This window comes from Pogona vitticeps, chromosome 2 (genome assembly GCF_051106095.1).
Source record: "Pogona vitticeps strain Pit_001003342236 chromosome 2, PviZW2.1, whole genome shotgun sequence".
NCBI classification, from domain to species: domain Eukaryota; kingdom Metazoa; phylum Chordata; class Lepidosauria; order Squamata; family Agamidae; genus Pogona; species Pogona vitticeps.
Window position 1 is genome coordinate 71708331 of NC_135784.1, and position 25040 is coordinate 71733370.

The following is a 25040-nucleotide window of genomic DNA, read 5'->3' on the forward strand; positions in this document are numbered from 1 at the left end:
ACCTTCCTTCCTAGTTGATTGTGTATAGGTTTTCAGTCTTTTTTTCTGCTTGCTCAGAGGGGAAAATATTTGGTTTGAACAGAGAAAATATTATTTTAGTTTGCACTTGCAGGATGAAAAAATATTCTTTCATTATCATATGAAAACTTTCAGGCAGGCTGATTTTAAGACATGATGATAGTGCAGTTTTTTGCTGTACCTACTTTTGAGATGTATTTTGCATATATTTCTCTCTACCAAATGTTTAATGATTACTAGCATAGTACAGCACAGTAAAGCACTGCAAGGCCATTTTATAACATTCTTTTCAACAAACTTCATGGGCAAAAGGTTTGTGATTACATGAGCCTCTTGGGTCTAAAAATAGGAGGATCTTGGAAACGGCTTGTTCTTCTTTGCTCAAAAGACTGCACCCTTAATCTGCAAAGCTGGGTTTCTATTTTCGTTTCCAGGAGTTTTCTTTACCTTAGAAAATGGAAAAAGCATTAAAATGCTAAAGTGTGGTCACAATTACCTGTACAAACTTAGACAGTTCAGTGCATGTACCAAATAAACACATAATCTATGTGTGAGCTTATTACTTCTGCATTGTTTCTGTATTTGTTCTCACAGTATACTTCAGAAAGTGGCTACTTGTGATATTTTATCCATCCCTTACCCTAATCCAGTTTGGAGGGTTGGAAAAAAGCTATACATACACTGCTCTTCTGTCTATCATTTTCTCCTTCCCTTATTCTTTTGGCTTGACAAAACATTGACATTATGTTGAAACTTGCATGCTGTGGTTTGAATGATCCCTCAAAGCCAAAGCTGTTCAAATCTGGTTTTCAGTCCCATTTGGAAAAATCACACAAATCACATTTTGCTCATTTAGATATCAAAGCAAGGTATAGTTTGACAGTATGTTAAGAGGTGCTCTTTCCCCACCATAGAAACCATATTTTAATGTGAATGGGTCATCAAAAACACAGATACACAACCAATTTATTAGTCCAAGAATCTGGCTATGTGATATACAACGATCTTTAATCTGAAAATGTAAGCACCAACTTGCAATAATTAGCAAACAGTAGAGAAAGCAACTCTGTGTCACTTAAAACTGTTTCAGTTCCTCCATTACATTCACTTGTCATTTCTATGTGGTCATGACTTAACTATTGTGTGTCCCTCTGTAGATAATGGTTGAAACATTTTTCTTCTGGTTTTGTATATTATATTATAAAAAATTATTAAAATAAATATGTCAGTGCTATAATTTCATGCATGGAGCACTTTTGTGGCTATAGTGGTCTGGCAGAACCAACCAGAAGAAACCTTGCAGCAAACCAAGGGTTTCCCTTAAGTGTGTGCAGATTACTACCTTTCTTATTCTCTTAAACCTTAAGATGCTTTCTACACATAACTATGGCCATGGGATTGTTAGACAGTGGAATTCATTGTGTATTAATTAAATTTTACTATAGAATTTCAATTGTGAAAAAGATGAGTAGTTGTAATTTTCCGTTTCTTGAACTGTGGTGAAATTATAAGCCTGTGTGTTGCGGCGTGGGATAGATGGAAAGAACCTGTAACATCATTAAGTCAGCACTTGCATACATTCCATTGGCAGGAGTCCAGCTGGAAAGTTACGGTGGTGTAACCCATTAGTGTAAATTTCACCTAAGAATTTATATAGTTAGAAGTCAGTATAGGCATTGGTAGTCATACACTCACAGAATTGGTGGCTGACAGGAAATGTCTATAACTGTCAGGATAGTAGTCAGAGATTCACTTGGTTTATTCGGTTGAGGACTAATAATCCCTTTAGACCGAGTGTATTCTCAAAGTTAATTTATTCCTTAATTCTTTGTATGTGTCCACTTTCCTGAGCCACTGTTTTCTCCTGGCTCTTCACCCTGTCATTGTAGATCGCAGGTCAGATGTGGACAGGTAAAATGTGGATTAAAATGCCCACTTAGCCATAAAGGTCCCATTAGATAACCGTATATCATTCAAGTCTCTAGTTTGAAGGATATTTTTGCCTTTCTTGGGTGGTTGTGATTGGAAAATTAGAGAAGAGATCATGTGGTCATTAAAAGGAAGGTGAAAGGTAGAATGAAATGCAGAAATAAAATTTATATCAGTAAAATCAGCCTGTCTTTAGTTTGGCTGAGCTTATTACTTAGTATGGCATTTCTGTGACTGCCTTAGTTCCTCCCTGCATACAAGGCTGCTTCTGCAAATGTGATGGGCATATTTGATAAACATTGCTATATGGGCAAAAGCTGGTGCTGACAAGCCTTTAGGATTTCACATTTTTCATGTGTTTTGAAGAGTATGCATTTCTTGATACTGTAGTTGTATCTTGGAATTCCTTCTGATTGCTTGCCAGAGTTTCATTTTCAAGATAGCATACAGTTTTCGCTCCATAAGATGCACTTCCCCTCCCCCCCAAAAGTGGAGGGAAAAGTGTGTGCATCTTATGAAGTGAATACTGTAAAAAAATGGTGCAGACACACACACCCAGAACCCATGTTGCTGTACTCCTCCTCTTCGGTCAACACCCCGCTCCGAGTTTCTCTCGTCTCTCCGCATCCCCCTCACTAGGCCGGGACCTGAACGTCAGAGGGGCGCCTGCCTCAGCCCAGCGCTGCCGCCACCAGCAGAAAGCGATGTGAGGGGAGACTCGAAATGGGGGAGCGCAGCAAGCTCCTTCTCCTCCTCCCCTCCGTAGCTTTCCTCTCTTCTGCTCCGTTCGTCTCAGCTTTCTTCTCGCCCTCACCTTGCTTTTCGCTCTGCCAGCCCTTCCTTCGCTCACACAGTGGTGGCGGCTCCTCCTCTTCACACTTCCCCCTTCCTTCCTCTCCCCTTTCTGCCTCTCTCCTCTCTCTCTCTTTCTCTATTCTGTCTCTCAGGGCCCATCAGGGACTAGCTAAGGTGTCTCTTCTGCACTCCCACAAAAATAAGGGTGTGTGGGGGGAACCGGGTAATGATAAATGAGTAATCAGGGAGCCCACGATTATTACTTGAGCTATGGTTCCCGCCGCCACCCACGTCACAGGGGAGACGCCGCAGTGCCACCCAGGCAGCCAGGCTTGACAGAAGTGCTTTTTTCCTGTTTTCCTCCCTCTAAAATTATGTGCGTCTTATAGTCAGGTGCATCTTATGGAGCAAAAAATACAGTAATTGTAGCAAAGTTCTTTACAGTTTGTAGGGAACTGTGTCTTATATTAATGACATCCGTTAGCAACTTTCAGAATTAAATCTGTTGTTTTTGAAATATCATCATACAATCATTGGAAGGGGCCTTTAAGGCCATTGAGTCCAAACCCCTGCTCAATGCAGGAATACAAATCAAACGATATCTGCCAGGTACCTCTCAAGATAATTGATTCCATTGTCATATTGCTCTAACAATTAGGACATTTTTCTTGATATTCAACCAAAATCTGATGTTCTGTAACTTGACCACATTGTTGTGTGCCCTGCACTTTGGAATCATTCTCATCATATGGCATTTCTTCAGGTATAACCTGGATATGAGTGGTGGAGGTGTTCCTCATTTTACAAGAAGCACTGTGTGTAGTAAAGGTAGCAGAATCCTGCTCTACCGCCATGTGTTCTAGCCCATATCCAAATCTCTCAGTTATTACAGCTTTTAACGGCATTTAGATAAACTCCACGAAATATACATGCATTAGTAGCTGAAGTAGCTAAGTGGATCCTTCACAATGAAAGCTGTATCTGTACCACACACTAGGAACAAATAAAAGTAAAAGGTATTGCCTTCAGGCATGGTGTTTAGAAGCATAGCTTCTAGAAGGGTGTGGTTAGCCGCTGTTGGTGGCAAAATGCTGATCTACAGGAATCTTTTACCCAATCCAGAATAGCTCTATAAATTGAGATTGGGTGTGAGAAATAGAAGAGGCAGTTGATGGACAGAGAGCATGCTATAAATTACAGAAATCAAAATGGGGTGAGAGAGAAAAAATATGGGCTAAATCCAAGATTAATCTGACCCTTCTAGTAGGCACATTGAAACCAGTGGAAGTTGTGTTTCACCAGTTCTATTCAGTTCAGTTAGTTTTCAGTGAGAAGAGCTAATACTGGAGTTACCCCAAAATATTTTAAAAACAAAGCAGGGTTAATGTTGTGTCAATTATTTTTTTTTCTTTAGTTTATTGAGCATTTTAAAAAATTCCAAATGTAATAAAATGTCAAGTGCCCCTCAAAATAATTTTAGTTATGCATCTTTCCATTACAGACTAAAAGATTTTGACTGTGTAAGAGCCCCTAAAATAATCCCTATATGCCTCTATACCTAAATAGGAGATTTAAAAAAAAACAAATGAGAGAATTTGGATTGTTATTTTCTTTTTCTTTTTTTTAAAGAAAACCTGAAAAAGGAATCCAGTACCTGATTGAGAGAGGCTTTGTGCCCGATACACCTGTTGGAGTTGCTCACTTTCTTCTACAAAGAAAAGGACTCAGCAGACAGATGATTGGAGAATTCCTTGGAAACCGACAAAAGCAGTTTAACCGGGATGTGTTAGAGTAAGTAACACATATTAAACATTTCAACTCTTACATATTTGAGCATGTGGTCAGCAACTTTTAAAAGAACTGGTATCCACTGAGTAGTTTGTGCATAGGCTAAAAGCAATTTCAGAGAGGCTGTCTCTGCCAGACTGTGTAAGAATTAATCAAGAAAATAATTGGGGGGGGGGGGGAATCCCATTACTTTTTCAGCCATGCACACAACTCAGCAAGACTAATCCAGACGAATGTTTGCAAGGATTTGTCTGTTGTACTATAATCCATAATTACTTGAAATGTACAGGACAAGTTCATTCAGAAGGAAATTGTCAATTAATTATGAATCCTTTACTGTTCCTTGAAGTGTAGCAGAATTCATTTTCTAAAAGAAAAATGGCATGATGTGATATACTAGGGTCTTCTGCATACAGGAAGAGACTATTGTTGTTTCACATAATAGTGTTCAGCTAATTCCTCGGTCAGGTATTTCAGTCTTTTCTGTTTAAAAAAAAAAAAAAATAAGACTTAAGGACACAAAACAGAAATATGTGACAGCCAAAGAAAAATATTGAATAATAATAATCTTAGGGTTAACTGCACGGCTGGATGGGATCTTACAGGTCATCGAGTCCAGCCCCTGTCAAGGAGGCACAGGGGGGAATCAGACTCCCAACTACTGTCACTATGGCAAGATACAAAAAGCACTGACCAATCCAGTAGCCCCTATGGTAAAAGATTCATAAAAAATGTGCCATAATATACACAGTATATCATCTTACGATAGAGGTTACAACGCAGACCTAACTTAATGTATTACATGTATATATTTTGATTAGGCGTTGCTGTTGCATGCAGACTTTCATGTTGATTGGTGTGCATATTATTTGTGATGTTTACTCATATGAATGTGCTTTTATTGCAACGAACTATACATAAATAATCCATTGCAATAAATAGTGGAGTACAGTATACACTATTTTTACTATGCTTAAATTGTGGTTATATTGAATGTTTTAATTGTTTTAATTCTAATTTGTTGTAAGCCGCCCAGATTACACTGTGTCTAGATGGGCGAGATATAAATTCAATAAATAAATAAATAAATAGATAGATAGATAGATAGATAGACAGATAGACAGATAGACAGATAGACAGATAGATAGATAGATAGATAGATAGATAGATAGATAGATAGATAGATAGATAGATAGATAGATAGATAGATAGATAGATAGATAGATAGATAAATAAATAAATAAATAAATAAATAAAAGGTGGGTTGTCCTCCTCACGATCCCCACGTGGCCTCTGCTTGTTTCATCAAACAAAGAGCTCACGCTACGTGTCCCTAAGCTGCCATCAGTTGATACATTAACATTGTTGTTGTTTATTTATTTATTTGATTTATATCCCGCTCATCTGGTATGTTTATACCACTCTGAGCGGCTAAGTCATGTCCGACTCTTTGTAAACTCATGGACAAGAGCACACCAGACCCTCATTTCTTCCACTGCCTCCTGGAGTTTGGTCCAATTCATGTTGGTCGCTTCGATGACACCGTCCGTTCATCTCGTCCTCTGTCGTCCCCTTCTCCTCTTGCCTTCACACTTTCCCAACATCAGGATCTTTACCAGGGAGTCTTCTCTTCTCATGAGATGGCCAAAGTATTGGAGCCTCAGCTTCAGGATCTGTCCTTCCAACCCTGAGCACTCAGGGTTGATTTCCTTCAAAATTGATAGGTTTGTTCTCCTTGCAGTCCAGGAGACTCTCAAGAGTCTCCTCCAGCAACACAATTCAAAAGCATCAATTCTTTAGCGGTCAGCTTTCTTTATGGCCCAGCTCTCACTTCCATACATCGCTACTAGAAAAAAATATAGTTTTGACTATGCAGACGTTTGTTGAAAAGCTGATGTCTCTGCTTTTTAAGATGCTGTCTAGGTTTGGCATTGCTTTCCTACCAAGAACCAGGAGTCTTTTAATTTCGTGGCTGCTGTCACCATCTGCAGTGATCAGGGAGCCCAAGAAAGTAAAATCACTGCCTCCATATCTTCCCTTTCTTTTTGTCAGGAGGTGATGGGGCCAGTGGCCATGATCTTAGTTATTTTGATGTTGAGCTTCAGACCACTTTTTGCGCTCTCCTCTTTCACCCACATTAAGCGGTTCTTTAATTCCTCCTCACTTTCTGCCATCAAAGTGGTATCATCTGCATATTTCTTGTTGATATTTCTTCCGGCAATCTTGATTCCGTCTTGGGATTCATCCAGTCCTGCCCTTCACATGATGTATTCTGCATACAAGGGAAACAATATACAGTGGTGCCCCGCTAGACGCTTACCCTGCATGACGTCAAAATCGCTTGACGATGACATTTTTGCGATTGCTATTGCAATCGCAAAACGATGGTTACAGTGGGGTTTTTTCACATTATATTGATTAGGAGCCTGCTTCGCGAACCGTTTGTTCACAAAACGATGTTTTTTCCGACTCCGTAAAATGGCTTCCCTCCACAAAATGGCTTCCCTCCCTTCTCAAAATGGCTGGTTTCCACATTACAGCAAATTGGAACAGCTGCTTGGCGGTTCTTTATGGGCAGTCTTCACTGGACTATGAGGTATTTCCCCCATTGGAACGCATTGACTGGTTTTCATTGCATTCCAATGGGGATTATTTTTTCGCTTGACAACGATTTCGATTAACAGCAATTTTCCTGGAACGGATTATCGTTGTCAAGCGGGGCACCACTGTACAACCTTGTTGTACTCCTTACCAATTTTGGACCAATCAGTTGTTCCATAACCAGTTCTAACTGTTGCTTCCAGTCCCACATATAGATTTCTCAGGAGATAGATAAGGTGATCAGGCACTCCCATTTCTTTAAGGACTTGCCATAGTTTGCTGTGGTCCACACAGTCAAACGCTTTTGCATAGATGTTTTTTCTGGAATTCTCTGGCTTTCTCCATAATCCAGTGCATGTTAGCAAATTGGTCTCTAATTCTTCTGCCCCTTGAAAATCCAGCTTGTACTTCTGGGAGTTCTCGGTCCACATACTACTGAAGCCTACCTTTTAGGATTTTGAGCATAACCTTGCTAGCTTTGAAATGAGTGCAGTTGGTTGGTAGTTAGAGCATTCTTTGGCACTGCCCTTCTTTGGCCTTGGGATGTAGACTGATCTTTTCCAATCCTCTGGCTACTGCTGAGTTTCCCAAACTTGAAAGCATAATGAGTGTAGCACCTTAACAGCGTCATCTTTTAAGATTTTAAGTGGAATGCCATCACCTCCACTTGTCTTGTTGTTAGCCCTGCTTTCTAAGGCCCACTCGACTTCACTCTCCAGGATGTCTGGCTCAAGGTCAGCAGCCACGTTATCTGGGTTGTCTGGGACATCCAGATCTTGTACTTCTGGGAGTTCTCGGTGCACATACTGCTGAAGCCTACCTTGTAAGATTCTGAGCTTTTATTTATTTATTTATTTATTTATTTATTTATTTATTTATTTATTTATTTATTTATTTATTTATTTAATTTTATACCCCGCCCATTTAGACGACATCTACTCTTGCTAGCGGGTGAAATGAGTGCAATTGTACAGTAGTTGGAGCACTCTTTGGCACTGCCCTTCTTTGGGATTGCGATGTAGACTGGTCTTTTCCAATCCTCTGGCAACTGCTGAGTTTTCCAAACTTCCTGGCATATTGAGTGTAGCACATTAACAGTGTCATCTTTTAAGATGGCATTCCAGGTGACTGGAATGCCATCACCTCCACTGGCCTTGTTGTTAGCCAAGCTTTCAAAGGCCCACTTGACTTCACTCTCCAGTATGTCTGGCTTAAAGTCAGCAACCACACTATCTGGGTTGTCCAGGGCATCCAAATCTTTCTGGTATATTTCCTCTGTGTATTCTTGCTGGCTCTTCTTGATGTCTTCTGCTTCTATGAGGTCCCTCCCATTTTTGTCCTTTATCATGTCCATCTTTGCACACAAACGTTCCTTCAATAGCTCCAATTTTCCTTGAACTGATCTCTGGTTTTTTCCCTTTCTATTATTTCCTTCTATTTCTTTGCACTGTTCATTTAAAAAGGCCCTCTTGTCTCTCCTTGCTATTCTTTGGAAGTTAGAATTCAATTTTCTGTAACTTTCCCTATCTCCCTTACATTTTGTTTCTCTTCCCTTTTCTGCTATTTGTAAGGCCTCGTTGGACAGCCACTTTGCTTTCTTGCATTTCCTTTTCTTTGGGATGGTTATTGTTGCTGCCTCCTGTACAGTGTTTTGAGCCTCCATCCATAGTTCTTCAGGCACTCTGTCCACCAAATCTAGTTCCTTAAATATGTTCTTTACTTCCACTGTGTATTCATAAGGGGCTTGGTTTAGATTACAGTACACCTGACTAGCCCAGTGGTTTTTCCTACTTTTTTCAGTTTAAGTTTGAATTTTGCTATAAGAAGCTGATGATCAGAGCCACAATCAGCTCCAGCTCTTGTTTTTGCTGACTGTATAGAGCTTCTCCTAACATTACATAATATTAATGATAGATGTCCAGGCCATATGGCACTTTAAAAGAACCAAATAGAAATTGTTTATTGATACAGGTGTTGACTGAACAAGCAATGTTGTTAAATCTTAAAGAAACATTCTCCTTTATCCACTCTCAACCACCACTCCCCACCCAACCTCCAAAACTCTCTATCTTCCTAACTCAAAACTCCCTATCTCTCTATCTTACTCACCCTCCTCCTGCTGAGTCTCTTATATCTCTTGACTCCGCCCCTCCAGCATTCCCATTGGTCTATGCAGGTAGCATGTTAATATTCATGACCTGGGCAGATGCCACAATCATCTTCCTAGATATATCTGTGGAATGCAGGGTTTTTTGTATCCCCAAAAGAACAATGAAGCAATGTTTTTTTAAAAATATATATATGTTCTGCTAATCCAGTGGTCTTTCCTGGGAAATCTACATGGAATTTCCACCTCATAGCCATGTGGTTCCCCATCCTCCAGAAAATAGTCCTGTGGGTCAGAACTTTATGTTGGGGTCTTGCCTAAGTTTATCAAAGGGAGGTTGTTGTGCAGGGAACTGCACAGCATGAAAACATTCTTGGTGCTGTTTAATATGTTATCGAAACATATGATCGTATAGGCTAGAAACCTGAACCATGAACGCCACCTCTTCATATTTGCATCAGTGATTAGAACTCTAATAAATCAAACATTGAATCTTTCTGTTTTATTTGTTCTAAAGCTACTTAGTGAAGCTTGAGTGCCTTTGACTGAGCATTGAAATGCTGCCAGAGAAATTAAATATGCTGCTCGAATGTTTACTTAAAACAACTAAACTGGATAGTATAGAAGCTTTCTGTCAGGTATGCAGATGCAGTTTATTTTCACAAGTTGTTAATGCTGTGAAATGAAACAGGGCAGGAAAACAGTGAAATGTTATTGATAGAACCATTGATGTTCATTTTTTTTATTCTGTTGCTATAAATAATAGAAAAAAGATGAATAGAATGTGGGCATTTTAATAAATATTGCTCCAGATGGCATGCTTCAATTCAGAAATGGCAGGTAGCCAAGCTACTCAAAGAAGGCTTGGCATTCATTTCTTAGACATTTGCAGTTATTTTTATGGATATCTGCCATACTTAATCTGGCTATAGAGAGTGACATTGTTCTGTGATTAAATTGTACAGTATGAAGCCAAAAATATACTAGATATTAATGGGGGGCAATCAACTGGCATGCTGTGTCTATGGTAGATTGACTTCTGGACTTCACTCTGTCAAAGGATCGAGGTATGACAATTTGCACTAACACAATCTCTGTAATGAGGTGTTCTGAAAAGAGGAAAAAATACTACCTCCTTTGCTGCTTCTCAGAAAGCCTGTTCGTATTAGGTACTGTAGGCTAGGACAGGCATCACCTTAAAAGGCTATATCATAGGCAAGTTATAGGATCATGCAATCTCTCCTTCCACCTCTTCCCAATTTAACCTCGTCAGGCACTTTGCAGATACTGATACTAACTTTGATTGAGCCTAAACACGCTTTTGGAAGTACGCGCTTGATCTAGAAAAGCTCTAATTGAAGATGTTCAGAAGAAGGGGGCTTACACAGTACTTAAGTGCATAAGAGTATTTTTAATTAAAACGTTTTTAACCTGGGTCCTATGTTTTTGCTGTGATAGCTACATTCATTTGTTGTACTTTGTAATGATATGTGGTGTCATGCTACATTTCGGAGTCTAGGTGGTCATCATGACAGTCCAGTCAGCCACCCTACACAGAAAGTAAGGAGGGTCCAAAGTGGAAGGCTACTGGGTCCATGTGTAGAATATCTTTTTTAAAGAGAATGGATTTTAATTCAAGATTAAACTACTGCGAAATACCTTTTATTACAACAGGGATAGCTCTCAAGAACATACTGTTTTTTGGGGGGAAATCCATTTTTCTCCCAGCTACTGGGAGGATTGCAGCTAAGCTTGGAGGGAACAGGTGGCAGAGGATGTCACAGCCCTTTGTATTTGGAGAGTCTGTGAGTCCTGATTCCAGGACACCACTGGTGTTGATGTCTTTAGTAGCTGGTAACTAGAGAAGCCTAATGCGAAAATAGAAATTAGCAGAGTTTGGTGCGCGTTTTAAATTGAAAGTTAGTCTAAAGCCCCTGTAATAGACAATTAGAACGTAGTTTCAGAAATCATGGTCTTGTATCAGTTTTCAAAAAAAACCAACCCTTCCTCCTCCTCCCCCCCCCCCCCTTTCTATGGTCTCATCTCCATTGCCTGCAGCATATACTTTTTCTCTTCAAAAAAGTACTATGCTATTAGCATGGGCGCCTCTCGCAATACTTTAAGGAGAGTTTCAACAATGCCCCACTCTTAAAAGAGGAAAAAATATCGCTCTTCAAATTCTTTTCCATCCGGAAGTGTTTAGGTGTGAAAACAAAAGAAAAGTAACAAGCCTATTACAATATTCAGAGGCAAGGATATACTGTAGCTGGTATCTTTTGCTTCCAACCATGCCTTGAACACAACATGTTACAATGTTAGCTGCAACATGTAATTTCTTATTAAAGTAATACTAACATGTTACTCACAAAGTAACTTGTTTTTTTTAATTAAAACTAATACGTTACTTTTTAAAAAGAAGTGTTCCAAGCTCTGGTTCTCACAGTTCTGTTCAGTAAAGCAGTAAATCAGGGTAGTAGTTCATTTCCTACAAAAAGCCGTGACTGGGAGGAAAAAAGGAACTGCAACTTCCACAAAAATATAAAAATAATTATTATTTGGTTCAGTCAGTTTTTTTCTCTGATCAATATCCAGCACGCCTGCAGCCTTGTAAGGAAAAAAAGCAAGATCTTTTATTAAATACTTCGTTATATAAGGTTATGTTTTTTCCTTTCTCATTCTCTCTTTTCATAGTTAAATGGTTAATCTGACAGTGCTATGCAAAGCAAATATATAGTGTTTCAATGAAAAATGTTGCAGACATTGCATTTTTTTTAAAAAAAAATCTGAGCTGGAAGGTAGCAAAATCAAAGCAAATCTATGTTTTCTTTATCCCAGTTGTGTTGTGGATGAAATGGACTTCTCAGCTATGGAACTGGATGAAGCACTCAGGAAATTTCAAGCTCATATCCGTGTCCAAGGAGAAGCTCAAAAAGTAGAACGACTCATTGAGGCTTTTAGGTATGGCAAAAATGGTTATCAGAGGAGTAATTTTCTCATCCGCTGAGCTACAGACATCGTAAAGTTGACTGTAGTTACAAATATTATGTTCCATTTGTTTTAAATCTGCATAAATGAGTAGATTAAGGCAAATTATTGATATAAAGTTCTGTTTGCACAATATTTTATATTGTATGTATACTCTCTAGTTGCTGTGTTTCTTGTTTCTTACATTATCCTTGAAACTAAAAGCTTTCTGGTTTCAGTTTAAATATTTAAAATAAAATAAAATGTACAACCTCAGCTTGTTGAAACAAAGACATAATTATATTTTGCAGTGTACTCCGTTGACCTTTAATTAAACAGTTTAGCTTAGTCAAGCAAAGAGCATTAACTTATTAAAGCCTAGGCAGATGCACTTTATCCTTTGTGGGAATAAGGAATATATTCTTGGTTCCCATCCTTGGTAAGGATGTGGGAAGAAATGTAAAAATCTAACTTTGTCAAAATAAAGAAAAATATCCTCAGAGGGTGAGATAGATCTGCTGATGTCATTGGACTGAGAAACTAGGCAAATAGTAAAGGATGCACATACTCATATAAATGATGTGTGCAGAACTCTGTAATATTGAAACATAAAGAAACCAATCATTAATCATATCTAATTTCTGTTTTGTACTAGTCTACAAGGAGCATATCTATTCAGAAGTAGGCCAGAGTTACCCCCAGAGACAGTATACTGCCCAACATCCTCTTGAGTAGCTATGTGAATGGCATAACTTGTGGAGACAGATTGTCCCAAGTTAAAACATTTACTGTACTCTAGACATTGTCATCTGCATACTGAATCACACATTTCAGTATGCAGCTGATAATTTCTTGACTTGCCACAATTTGCCTCCAAATGTTATATTGTTTTTGCTGTGCCGGCATAACTACGTAATAGGATTTGGACCACTGCTTATTAACTACTGTATGCTGTTTATCTCACTGGAAAGCTTAAGGCGTATTGCAGTGGCAGTAGACAGCATTCTGTACTGAACTTGCTTTGGCCTGAATAAATCATCACCCATATCTCTTTTCGAGCAAGTTATTAAATCTGTTTAATTGATCCTCTTTGTTCCACAGTGTAGTATAGTGACTGCATTGTTAGTTATGCGTAATTTGCAGGCTTATGGTGCTTACTTTAATGGAGTGGTCTAGCTCTACGCACAGAAATAAAAATAGCGATTTAGATACAGTACACATGGAAGCATAATACTGCATTACATGTATTGTTGTTGTTACGTGCCGTGAAGTTGCCCTCAACATATGGCAGCCCTATGAATTAGAAATCTGCAAAATGTCCTGTTCTCGACAGCCCTGCTCATTTCTTGCAAGAGCAAGCCCGCGTTAGATGCCATTATTAACTGAGTGAATGGAAAAAATGGTAAACAGTTTTAAAGTGCTAAGTGTCTGCAACATGAAGACAGTTTATAAAAATTGTGTTGGTTTGTTCTAAGTGGCCTATTGATTCATCTTTGAATCTGACCTGCTTTTCTCCTTTGGTGTCTTTTCTAGTCAAAGATATTGCATCTGCAATCCAGGTGTTGTGAGACAGTTCAGAAATCCTGATACCATCTTCATCCTAGCTTTTGCAATCATATTATTAAATACAGATATGTATAGTCCAAATGTGAAACCAGAACGGAAAATGAAGCTTGAAGATTTTGTCAAGAATCTGAGAGGTAGGCATGATTTAGAGGTCTGTTAGTGTCTAGAGGTTGAATATGTGATACATCTTTTAGTCTTGAATGTATTGAATCCAGTGTTGAGACATCAGGAATTATTTTAAAAACGAGAGCCTGGGGCAACATTCTTAATATGATCTTTTAATGCTTTGCCAACCAAACAGTGCATTCAGAATGGCATACTGTAAGATAATATTTTGAGCAGTGAAAATGCTGCAACATGTTTTTCTCACTGGACAATTGTTGTGTGTTGTTAAGTCACATCTGACTTTTGGTGACCCATAAGGTTTTCAAGATGTGTGGGGTACTTGAAGATTGGTTTGTCATTGCCACCACAATGAATTTCCATGGCCAAACAGGGATTTGAATTGAGGTCTTCAGAGTTCTAGTCCAACACTCTGTCCACTACATCACATTGGCTGTCGATGGTACATAGGCCTACACGTTAGTTGTAAAAGTTAGCCGTTAAGCTACAATCATGGTCACACTGAATAAGCTTGCCTGAGATTGCACTTCATCTTTTTTTTCTTTTTCTCTTTTGACTTCTGAAGAGGTTTATAGGACTCTGTGAAAAAGATCCCCTACCTTACAAAACTAAAAGAAAAACCATGTGTTTTTATCATAATAATAATCATATGCTGCCAACTCAGTTCTGATGTATACATTTCCATGGTTTTATAGGTATAAAATACTTGGAAGTAATTTACCTTTTCCCCTCTTCTGGAAACACCCTGGGATTATGCTGGTTGCCGAAGGCCACACAGCCTGGGCTTTTATGGTGCTTTGCTACTACAGTGCTTTATGGTCTCTCAGGTGGTTGCAGAATGAGATTTGGGTTCTGTGAAGATCAGTTTTGTGATTCAGATACTAGTATGAGAGGTGTTTGTTTTTAAATATTCCTGCATTGCGGATCATACATTTATAACAGACATCCAAAATTCAATGCCTACAGTCCACCTTTGACCACTTATCAAGTTACACTAAGAGAGACTTTGTTTTTCATAGAATTAGGTTTGGCATGTTGCCCTTGATCTTCAGATAATGTTTTCAAGGCTACTGTATTTTTACATGTATTCACTGGATGACACTGAGAACTAAGTTTGTAAACAAAGCAAATAGATGTTCAGTCCAAATCTGTAACAGCTCTGAAATTTAACATTCCTCTATGTGTTAGGAGACTTGTATATTTAACCAAATTCTACTGCTTGCTGTTATGTGCCCTTTTAAGTCACTTCTGACTTTTGGTGACCAGTAGAACTTGCAGGCTATGTGATATGTTTAAGGAGTGGTTTATCATTACCATTCCTCATTGAGTTTCTGTAGCTGAATGTGGATTTGAATCTAGTTTTCCTGAGTCTGACATCTCATCCACTATAATCCATTTCTCCATTTTGCCACTACTCATATATTTAGTCCCTAGATGCCTTATCATCTGTATGTACAACAGAACATGTATTCTTCAGGTGGAGGCCCTATCACTGTAATTCCTTTACTATACCATAATAAAGAAACTAGACATCATGTTTCAGTCTCACTTCTGAATTCCCAGAATCTTCAGGAATAGAGGACAGGACTATCCCCAGTTCAGGATAGGTGCTGTGGTGCTCCCAGAATCCATTATTACCTATGATAAATCTTAAGACAAGGTACCTTTATTTGGCAGCAAAAAAAATGTCATGGATATGCTAGCTTTCAACCCTGTACAGGTGATCCATCAGGCTTGGCACCACGGAGCTGTGGATGGTGCAGTTAAAAGATGAAAGTTTCAAAAAGCATGGCCAGCTGTGTCAGATTCCTTTGTCAAAAGAAAGTTTCAAAAGGAGGTCTGCATGTCGTTATCAGAGGTATATGGGTTTCAGATTCTATCTCTGATTGATAGTGTTTTTAATATCTCTCCCAATCATGTTAGACAAGAGGTTGCTACTCATTCAGCTTTCACTGCCCCTTCCAGTTACATTGAAACATAGTGTTCCTTCGTGGCTGGTGTCAGTTTTCTTATTTGCAGAATTGCTTACAATTTCACATAAGGATTATAAAGACCCGAAGTTACTAACTTTGAGTAACCTTGGAGTTTTTGGACTTCAGCTCCCAGAAACCCTGAACAGCAGCAGGTGGTAAGGAAGGCTTCTGGGAACTGCAGTCCAAGAACACCTGAGTTATTCAGGGTTAGGAATGCTTGTCAGTATCTGCAGTTTTTCAGTGTATTTACAATTTACAAAATTTATTCTTTTTTTCTTAAATAAAATTTCAAGGCATTCTCCAATTTCAGAAGTGCCACTGAAGTAAAATCTGGGTCTTCTACCAAAGAACAGCTTTTGTCTATCAAAGAGATATACAGTATACATATACAGTATCTCAAAAATATATACTGGTCTTCTCCAATGTTTAGTGTAATAATAAAATTATTCAATTGTGCTTTTATACTCTGCTTTTTTCATTAAAAATGTTTTTGCAACACAGAAGTATTTAAAGACAAAGTAAAATGTAATTAAAATGTTTACAAATTTAGTGCATACAATTTTAGCTCGTTGTAAGATATATACTGTGTATTTAGAGGCTGTTCTTGTACATTTATATTTTGTCATTCAGTATTTTTGTTTTGAAAATGTGAATTTATGGCTGTTCATGGTGTGCAATAGTGGGTCTTTCTTTTCTAGGTACCAATAAATAACTATTTCAAGCACAATGCTTCATTTAGTGGCAAATTAGTATATATAATCCTTAGCAGCTGATTTTCCTTTTGCAACTGATATCAATGAAATCATGTAAGGGAAATGGTATAATCTTAAACCTCCTTCAGCAGCCTGTCCCTGAATACCACCAGATTTCCTTGCTTCTTCTCAAAATATTAGTGCCTCTTCCAAGAGGTACTCAGCATCACTGATCCATACGCAAATAACCTGCAGTGTCCCTGACTTCCAGCACTCATCTGTTTTTGCCCTTATTGTATTCATTTGTTTTATTATACCTTGCCTTTCCTCACAGAGAGCTCAGAGCAGTTAACATTTTTCCTTATGCATATGTACAAGTGAGAGTTGTTTTAAATACTTATGCATAGTACGTACAAGTGAGCTTTTCATAAAATACGGATCAGTAGTGACTCCTGAAATGTCTGTCCATTGATTTCATTTTGGTGGCAGGAGAATATCTTTTAATTTTCGTTTTTAACCTAAAGTGTTTCCTTGCTCAGTACTTCTTACACTGCTCTTTTTAGATGTTAGGTCATGCTGGTTTTATTTTGCAATGCTTTCCTCATAGTTTTGATTTAGTATTGTAAGGCACCCTGGGAATCCATTTGATGGGCAGAATATAAATTTCTGTAATAAATATAGCATATCTTTGCTTGTGCTACAACAGCAGCACCAAATATAGCCTTAGGCTGCCAGAGTGCTTACATCTGATTGAACCCTAATTGGCACAAAAATGCTATTAATAACATAGTCATAATAGACCATGATGCATGATGGGTCCTTATATATAGTAAATTATGTTAAGCCCTCAGAATTGTGTTGTGATTTGTGTGGTAGTGGAAAAAAAACTAATGCCAACATGCAAACACCCACAGCTGCTGTAGGGGGGTGTAATTTAAGAAAACAGTGACTGAACTGGTGAAGCAGAGTGGTAGAATATACCAGATGGGCGGGATATAAATCGAATAAATAAATAAATAAATAAATAAATAAATAAATAAATAAATAAATAAATAAATAAATAAATAAATAAATAAATTATGGAAAGGACAAAAAAAGGAAATAAGGCAAAGAATTTTTATAAAATGAGGTTTCCATTTAAGTAGACCACTCTGTGGCCTAATAATTATAAGTATACAGTACTCTCATACCATGCAGAGTCATAATACTGTATATTAGTGAGCTGATAGTCTTGTTCAAGTTGCCACTGTATGAAATCTGGTTTCTGCAGGCCTTAAGCTGAACATAAGACAGTAGAGATATACGTTAATGTCCAAGATTCCGTTCCAATGGTATAGATATATTTTATAAACAATCAGTAATTAATAAATAGTAATATTTATTAATTATCACGGGACGTGGGTGGCGCTGCGGGCTAAACCGCAGAAGCCTCTGTGCTGCAGGGTCGGAAGACCAGCAGTCGTAAGATCGAATCCACACAATAGAATGAGCTCCGGTCGCTTTGTCCCAGCTCCTCGCCAATCCTTCATGGATTGCTGCCTTGTCGTGGCGAAGGGGCTTGAGTAACTCAGAGAAGCTATGGGCTACGCCGTGCAGGGACACCCAAGACGGACAGGACATAGTGGAGAGTTCCGACTAAACGCAATCCACCTGGAGTAGGAAATGGCAAGCCACTCCAGTATCTTTGCCAAGAACGCCCCATGATCAGAAACAAAAGGCTAAAAGATATGACGCTGGAAGATGGGCCCCTCAGGTCGGAAGGCGTCCAACATGCTACTGAGGAAGAGTGGAGGACAAGTACAAGTAGCTCCAGAGCTAATGAAGTGGTTGGGCCAAAGCCGAAAGGACGCTCAGCTGTGGACGTGCCTGGAAGGGAAAGGAAAATCCAATGCTGCAAAGAAGAATACTGCATAGGAACCTGGAATGTAAGATCTATGAACGTTGGGAAGCTGGAGGTGGTCAAACAGGAGATGGCAAGAATAAACATCGACATCCTGGGCATCAGTGAACTAAAATGGACAGGAATGGGCGAATTCAGCTCAGATGATTATCATATCTACTATTGTGGGCAAGAATCCCGTAGAAGGAATGGAGTAGCCCTCATAGTCAACAAAAGAGTGGGAAAAGCTGTAATGGGATACAATCTCAAAAATGATAGAATGATGTCAATACGAATCCAAGGAAGACCATTCAACATCACAATAATCCAAGTTTATGCACCAACCAGCATTGCTGAGGAGACTGAAATTGAACAATTCTATGAAGATTTACAACACCTTCTAGAACTGACACCAAAGAAAGACGTTCTTCTCATTCTAGGGGGCTGGAATGCTAAAGTAGGGAGCCAAGAGATAAAAGGAACAACAGGGAAGTTTGGCCTTGGAGTTCAGAACGAAGCAGGACAAAGGCTAATAGAGTTTTGTCAAGAGAATAAGCTGGTCATCACAAACACTCTTTTCCAACAACACAAGAGGCGACTCTATACATGGAAATCACCAGATGGGCAATATCGAAATCAGATTGATTATATTCTCTGCAGCCAAAGATGGAGAAGCTCTATACAGTCAGCAAAAACAAGACCTGGAGCTGACTGCGGTTCTGATCATCAGCTTCTCATAGCAAAATTCAAGCTTAGACTGAAGAGATTAGGAAAAACCACTGGGCCACTCAGGTATAATCTAAACCAAATCCCTTATGAATACACAGTGGAAGTAAAGAACAGATTTAAAGAACTAGATTGGGTGGACAGAGTGCCTGAAGAACTTTGGATAGAGGCTCGTAACATTGTCCAGGAGGCAGCAACGAAAACCATCCCAAAGAAAAGGAAATGCAAGAAAGCAAAGTGGCTGTCCAATGAGGCCTTAGAAATAGCAGAGAGGAGAAGGGAAGCAAAATGCAAGGGAGATAGGGAAAGCTACAGAAAGTTGAATGCAGACTTCCAAAGAATAGCAAGGAGAGACAAGAGGGCCTTCTTAAATGAACAATGCAAAGAAATAGAGGAAGATAACAGAAAAGGAAAGACCAGAGATCTGTTCAGGAAAATTGGACATATTAGAGGAACATTTTGCGCAAAGATGAACATGATAAAAGACAAAAATGGGAGGGAACTAACAGAAGCAGAAGACGTCAAGACGAGGTGGCAAGAATACACAGAGGAATTATATCAGAAAGATTTGGATATCCCGGACAACCCAGACAATGTAGTTGCTGACCTTGAGCCAGACATCCTGGAGAGCGAAGTCAATTGCGCCTTAGAAAGCCTGGCTAACAACAAGGCCAGTGGAGGTGATGGCATTCCAGCTGAACTATTTAAAATCTTTAAAGATGATGCTGTTAAGGTGCTACATTCAATATGCCAGCAAGTTTGGAAAACTCAACAGTGGCCAGAGGATTGGAAAAGATCAGTCTACATCCCAATCCCAAAGAAAGGCAGTGCCAAAGAATGCTCCAATTACCGTACAATTGCACTCATTTCGCACGCTAGCAAGGTTATGCTCAAAATCCTACAAGGTAGGCTTCAGCAGTATGTGGACCGAGAACTCCCAGAAGTACAAGCTGGATTCCGAAGAGGCAGAGGAACTCGAGACCAAATTGCTAACTTGCGCTGGATTATGGAGAAAGCCAGAGAGTTCCAGAAAAATATCTACTTCTGCTTCATTGACTATGCGAAAGCCTTTGACTGTGTGGACCACAGCAAACTATGGCAAGTTCTTAAAGAAATGGGAGTGCCTGACCACTTTATCTGTCTCCTGAGAAACCTATATGTGGGACAGGAAGCAACAGCTAGAACTGGTCATGGAACAACTGAGTGGTTCAAAATTGGGAAAGGAGTACGGCAAGGCTGTATATTGTCCCCCAGCTTATTTAACTTATATGCAGAATACATCATGCGGAAGGCTGGACTGGAAGAAATTAAGATTGCCGGAAGAAATATCAACAACCTCCGATATGCAGATGATACCACTCTGATGGCAGAAAGTGAGGAGGAATTAAAGAACCTTGTAATGAGAGTGAAAGAGGAGAGTGCAAAAAACGGTCTGAAACTCAACATCAAAAAAACTAAGATCATGGCCACTGGTCCCATCACCTCCTGGGAAATAGAAGGGGAAGATATGGAGGCAGTGTCAAATTTTATCTTCCTGGGCTCCATGATCACTGCAGATGGAGACAGCAGCCCTGAAATTAAAAGGCGCCTCCTTCTTGGGAGGAAAGCGATGACAAATCTTGACAGCATCTTGAAAAGCAGAGACATCACCTTGCCAACAAAAGTCCGAATAGTCAAAGCTATGGTTTTTCCTGTCGTGATGTATGGAAGTGAGAGCTGGACCATAAAGAAAGCTGACCCCCGAAGAATTGATGCCTTTGAATTGTGGTGCTGGAGGAGGCTCTTGAGAATCCCCTGGATTGCAAGGAGAACAAACCTATCAGTTCTAAAGGAAATCAACCCTGAATGCTCACTTGAAGGACAGATCCTGAAGCTGAGGCTCCAGTACTTTGGCCATCTCATGAGAAGAAAAGAGTCCTTGGAAAAAACATTGATGTTAGGAAGGTGTGATGGCAAGAGGAGAAGGGGACGACCGAGGATGAGATGGCTGGACAGTGTCTGCGAAGCAACCAACATGAACCTGACACAACTCCGGGAGGCAGTAGAAGACAGGAGGGCCTGGCGTGCTCTGGTCCATGGGGTCACGAAGAGTCGGACACGACTAAACGACTAAACACACACCTCGGTGGGAAGGTAAAAAGGGGTTCCCTAATCACGCTGGCCATGTGACAACGGAAACTGTCTTTGGACAAGCGCTGGCTCTATGGCTTGAAAACGAGATGAGCACCGCCCCCTAGAGTCAGACACGACTGGACTAAGAATGTTAAGGGGAACCTTTACCTTTTTAATAAATACTTTAAAACTCTTAAAAAATCTACTTTGCATATTACAAGTGACCTTAAGAATAATTTCATTTATATTTCAAATAAAGAACAGGCACATGAAATTCTGAACCTTGTGCTCATAGACCTGGGTCTGAGTGTTATATTATCAGGTTGCTGAATAGAGAGGAGGTTGGATAGACTATGGTAACGGAGTAATAAAGATATGAAAACATTCTAAGTGACTGGAACTCATCTGAGCAAGAGTTGGAAGTTCATGTCCAGGATTGATGGATTTCTAATCCTGTTTACAGTGTTATCTTTTATGCATTTGTCTTATCAGTGGTAACTAATCATGTTGGCTATATTGCACCTCCAAGTTCAAAGCCAGTATGTTTAAAATTATTGTGCTTGATGTCAAACCCACTTTCACAGTAGAAAGTAGCATTAAATGGAAACCTAGCACAGGGATGGGCAACTTCAGCAAGTCAGAAGGTGCATTTCAGCCCCAGAGACCTTTGCAGGCCTTTGAGATCGTTTCTATGTTCCTGAATTTTGGCAGCAAACTGCAAGCAGCCATCAACAGGCATTGCTGATTTTGATAGCAGATTAATATTTAGTTAGTCTTGTGTTCCTCTCCCCCTCCTCCTTTTTTTTTTCTGTAGCTCCTTTTCTGAAAGTGAATGTTTTTTTCTGTCTGTTTTCTGTTATGGAGAAAGGTATATTCAGAATATACATTATTATTAACTTTACTATAATATTAGTAAAGTTAGGAGACGTGGTGGCACTGTGGGCTAAACCGCAGAAGCCTCTGTGCTGCAGGGTCGGAAGACCAGCCGTCGTAAGATCGAATCCACGCAATGGAGTGAGCTCCCGTCGCTTGTCTCAGCTCTCGCCAACCTAGCGGTTCGAAAGCATGTAAATGCGAGTAGATAAATAGGGACCACCTCGGTGGGAAGGTAACAGCGTTCCGTGTCTAAGTCGCACTGGCCATGTGACCACGGAAGATTGTCTTCAGACAAAATGCTGGCTCTATGGCTTGGAAACGGGGATGAGCACCGCCCCCTAAAGTCGAACACGACTGGACAAAAATTGTCAAGGAGAACCTTTACCTTTACTTTACTTACTATAATATTGGTATTGGTGGTTTATACTGTTTTCAGCTTTAACCTTTTGCCCGCTTCTCATCAACTAGTAAAATGTAAGAAGTGTTACACTTCTTCTATTTCAGTGGGTTCTATTTCTGTTTGTAACAAAAGTAAAAACATTATGAGTAAAATCAATTTTATAAATATGTAATTATTGTTGGAATAAACAATATTTTAAAATGTAGTACATGAACCATGGGATTTGTGTAAGTAAATTATGCACAATACATTGTATACTTCTAAAGTAGCACAATTGTTTTCAGTCTGTAAATACTGATTCATGACAGGCAGAATCTAAGGCTTTAATAGGAGTATTAGCGATAGAGACAGTGATAATATAGTACCTTCCTTGGAACTGTTATCCTGTGAAGTGAGCTATGTCTTTTGCCCTTCAAGAGAAGGACATTATCATCAAGCTTTAAGGATGCTACTCTCTGTGAGCTCATAATCATTAGTTTGGGATTTTGCAGGTGTAGATGATGGGGAAGATATCCCACGGGAGATGCTTATTGGGATTTATGAGAGAATCCGCAAGCGGGAACTCAAGACAAATGAAGATCATGTGTCACAAGTCCAAAAGGTTGAAAAACTCATAGTAGGAAAGAAACCGGTAAGTTGGGTGAAACTTTATTCAATTTAAAATGATTTATTTCGGAGTTGCCAAGAAAAGGACACTTTCTTAGGTTTGTTTTTTTTTGTAACAGAAAATCATTCAAACCCTAAAGGATGGTATTTCTTCTCTCTCTGATAGATACAAAAATCGCAGTATTTGATAGCTATTAAAACCTAAAATTGAGCTAGGTAGCTCCTTTATGTACTGCTGCAGAAATCAAGAAACAGATTCTTGTTGATGGCATTTCAAGGAAATATACTGATTCCTAAATTTTGCAAATAAATTGTACCCTGTAGTAGAACTGAACTGGATTTAAAAGACCTTATTTCATGGTTATTGAAAGGTATCTTCAGGAAAAGGAAGCAGTCAAACTGAAATATTTGATTAAACAGGGAGGGAATTTTGTGGATTGGTTTCAGTTTACAGCTGAGCGAATACCTTTGTTAGAATGAACAACTAACTATGCATACCAAGATGAAGAGACAATGCTGGACTGTTTTGTTTTCAGAAACAAAAATATGGGTAATTACTCAGACATCTGAACTTTAAATAGTAATCTATTGTCTATCACTTTGAGAACCCTGATAGGCAGGAAATGGATAAAGAATTAATTTCAATAAATTAAATAAATAAGATTGAGATCAAATTTTGGATGGAATATTATTAATTTTTTTTAAAAAGTCAGCAGGCAAATTCGGAATATTTGAAGTTTTTTAATTAATAAAATACTTGTAAATATTACAAGACACAGTAATTTACTAACACATTTTAGAACCTACTCTGAAAATGAAGTAAGTGAATTTATAATACTTCTTTTACCCAAGTGCCTCTGTGCGATGATGTCCACCAAAGGTCTACTGTGCATTGTTGGAAAGTATTGCCACCACTAGCAAGACCTGCAAGCTAAACTCAAAAATCCCCTTTAGCAGCCCACATTTATGCTGAGAACTTTGATGATACATCAATTATCCAATTATCCTTTGCTATTGGGTTGTCTATCTAGGACTGGCAGGAGTTGTCATTAAATAATATCTGCAACATGACAGTTCCCCACCTCTGATCTGGATGATGTTGCCTCAGTAGTTCACACAGTGGATGTGGCCAAAGCACTGTTGGGTCAGAATTTATGTGATCATTTTTTACTATTGGTGCCCAAAGATCTCAGGAGATGCTTGTGGAAGTATGGTCAACTACTTGTTTGCTCACTCCTTGCCTATCCCAACTTAGAAGGTTTAAGAAGCAGTTTAACAGGCTGGGTCCAGGAGGTAGGTAAAAAAAAGCTAATTATGTGTCAGCCTGGCCTCAGCTATCTCTAAACAGTCAAAGACTGTTCCTTTAAAAAGGTTCCTGCCCATTATATAGAAAACTGGTTCCTGCTCTCAACCAGCTTATGGCAAAAGGCATATTTTGGTGGTTGCTGTTAGCTGCACTCATTTTATATTATACAGATTGATTTAAATCTATTTAATCTATTTTATAATCTGATTTTGGGAGGAAAGGCCTTCCTTAGTAGTGGTGCCCCATTTATGATATGGTCTTTCCCAGGGGTTTGCTGACATTTAATATTATTTCATATACTAGACAGGAATTCAGAATTGCATAAATGCAGTGATTTAAGATACTTTTGCTCCTCCTTTTATTAAGTTATCATGTCAAGGAAAGTGTGTGTAGAACATGTAGAGGTGTGTTATCTGATCATTTAGCCTGATGTGGTCTGAGTACTTCAGTTAACGTTAATGCCTGAATAGGTCTTTTGCATTTCATGGCATCTTTTAACTGGAGAGATCAAGGACTGAATATGGGATGTTCAGTGTGCAAAGTCAAGAAGAGGTGGCAAGAATACACAGAGGAATTATA

The 25040-nt window shown here is 39.0% G+C and overlaps 1 protein-coding gene across 34 annotated transcripts in view; it reads left to right on the plus strand.

Annotated features, from left to right (window-relative positions):
- IQSEC1 (IQ motif and Sec7 domain ArfGEF 1) overlaps positions 1-25040 on the plus strand; it is a 465124-nt gene that overhangs the window by 408797 nt on the left and 31287 nt on the right. For all 34 annotated transcript variants that reach the window (XM_072989683.2, XM_078385370.1, XM_072989694.2 and 31 more), the window contains 4 exons: positions 4372-4533; positions 12074-12196; positions 13736-13902; positions 23041-23180. In XM_072989683.2, the coding sequence (XP_072845784.2) occupies positions 4372-4533; positions 12074-12196; positions 13736-13902; positions 23041-23180 (592 nt within the window). The remainder of the gene's footprint in view (positions 1-4371; positions 4534-12073; positions 12197-13735; positions 13903-23040; positions 23181-25040) is intronic.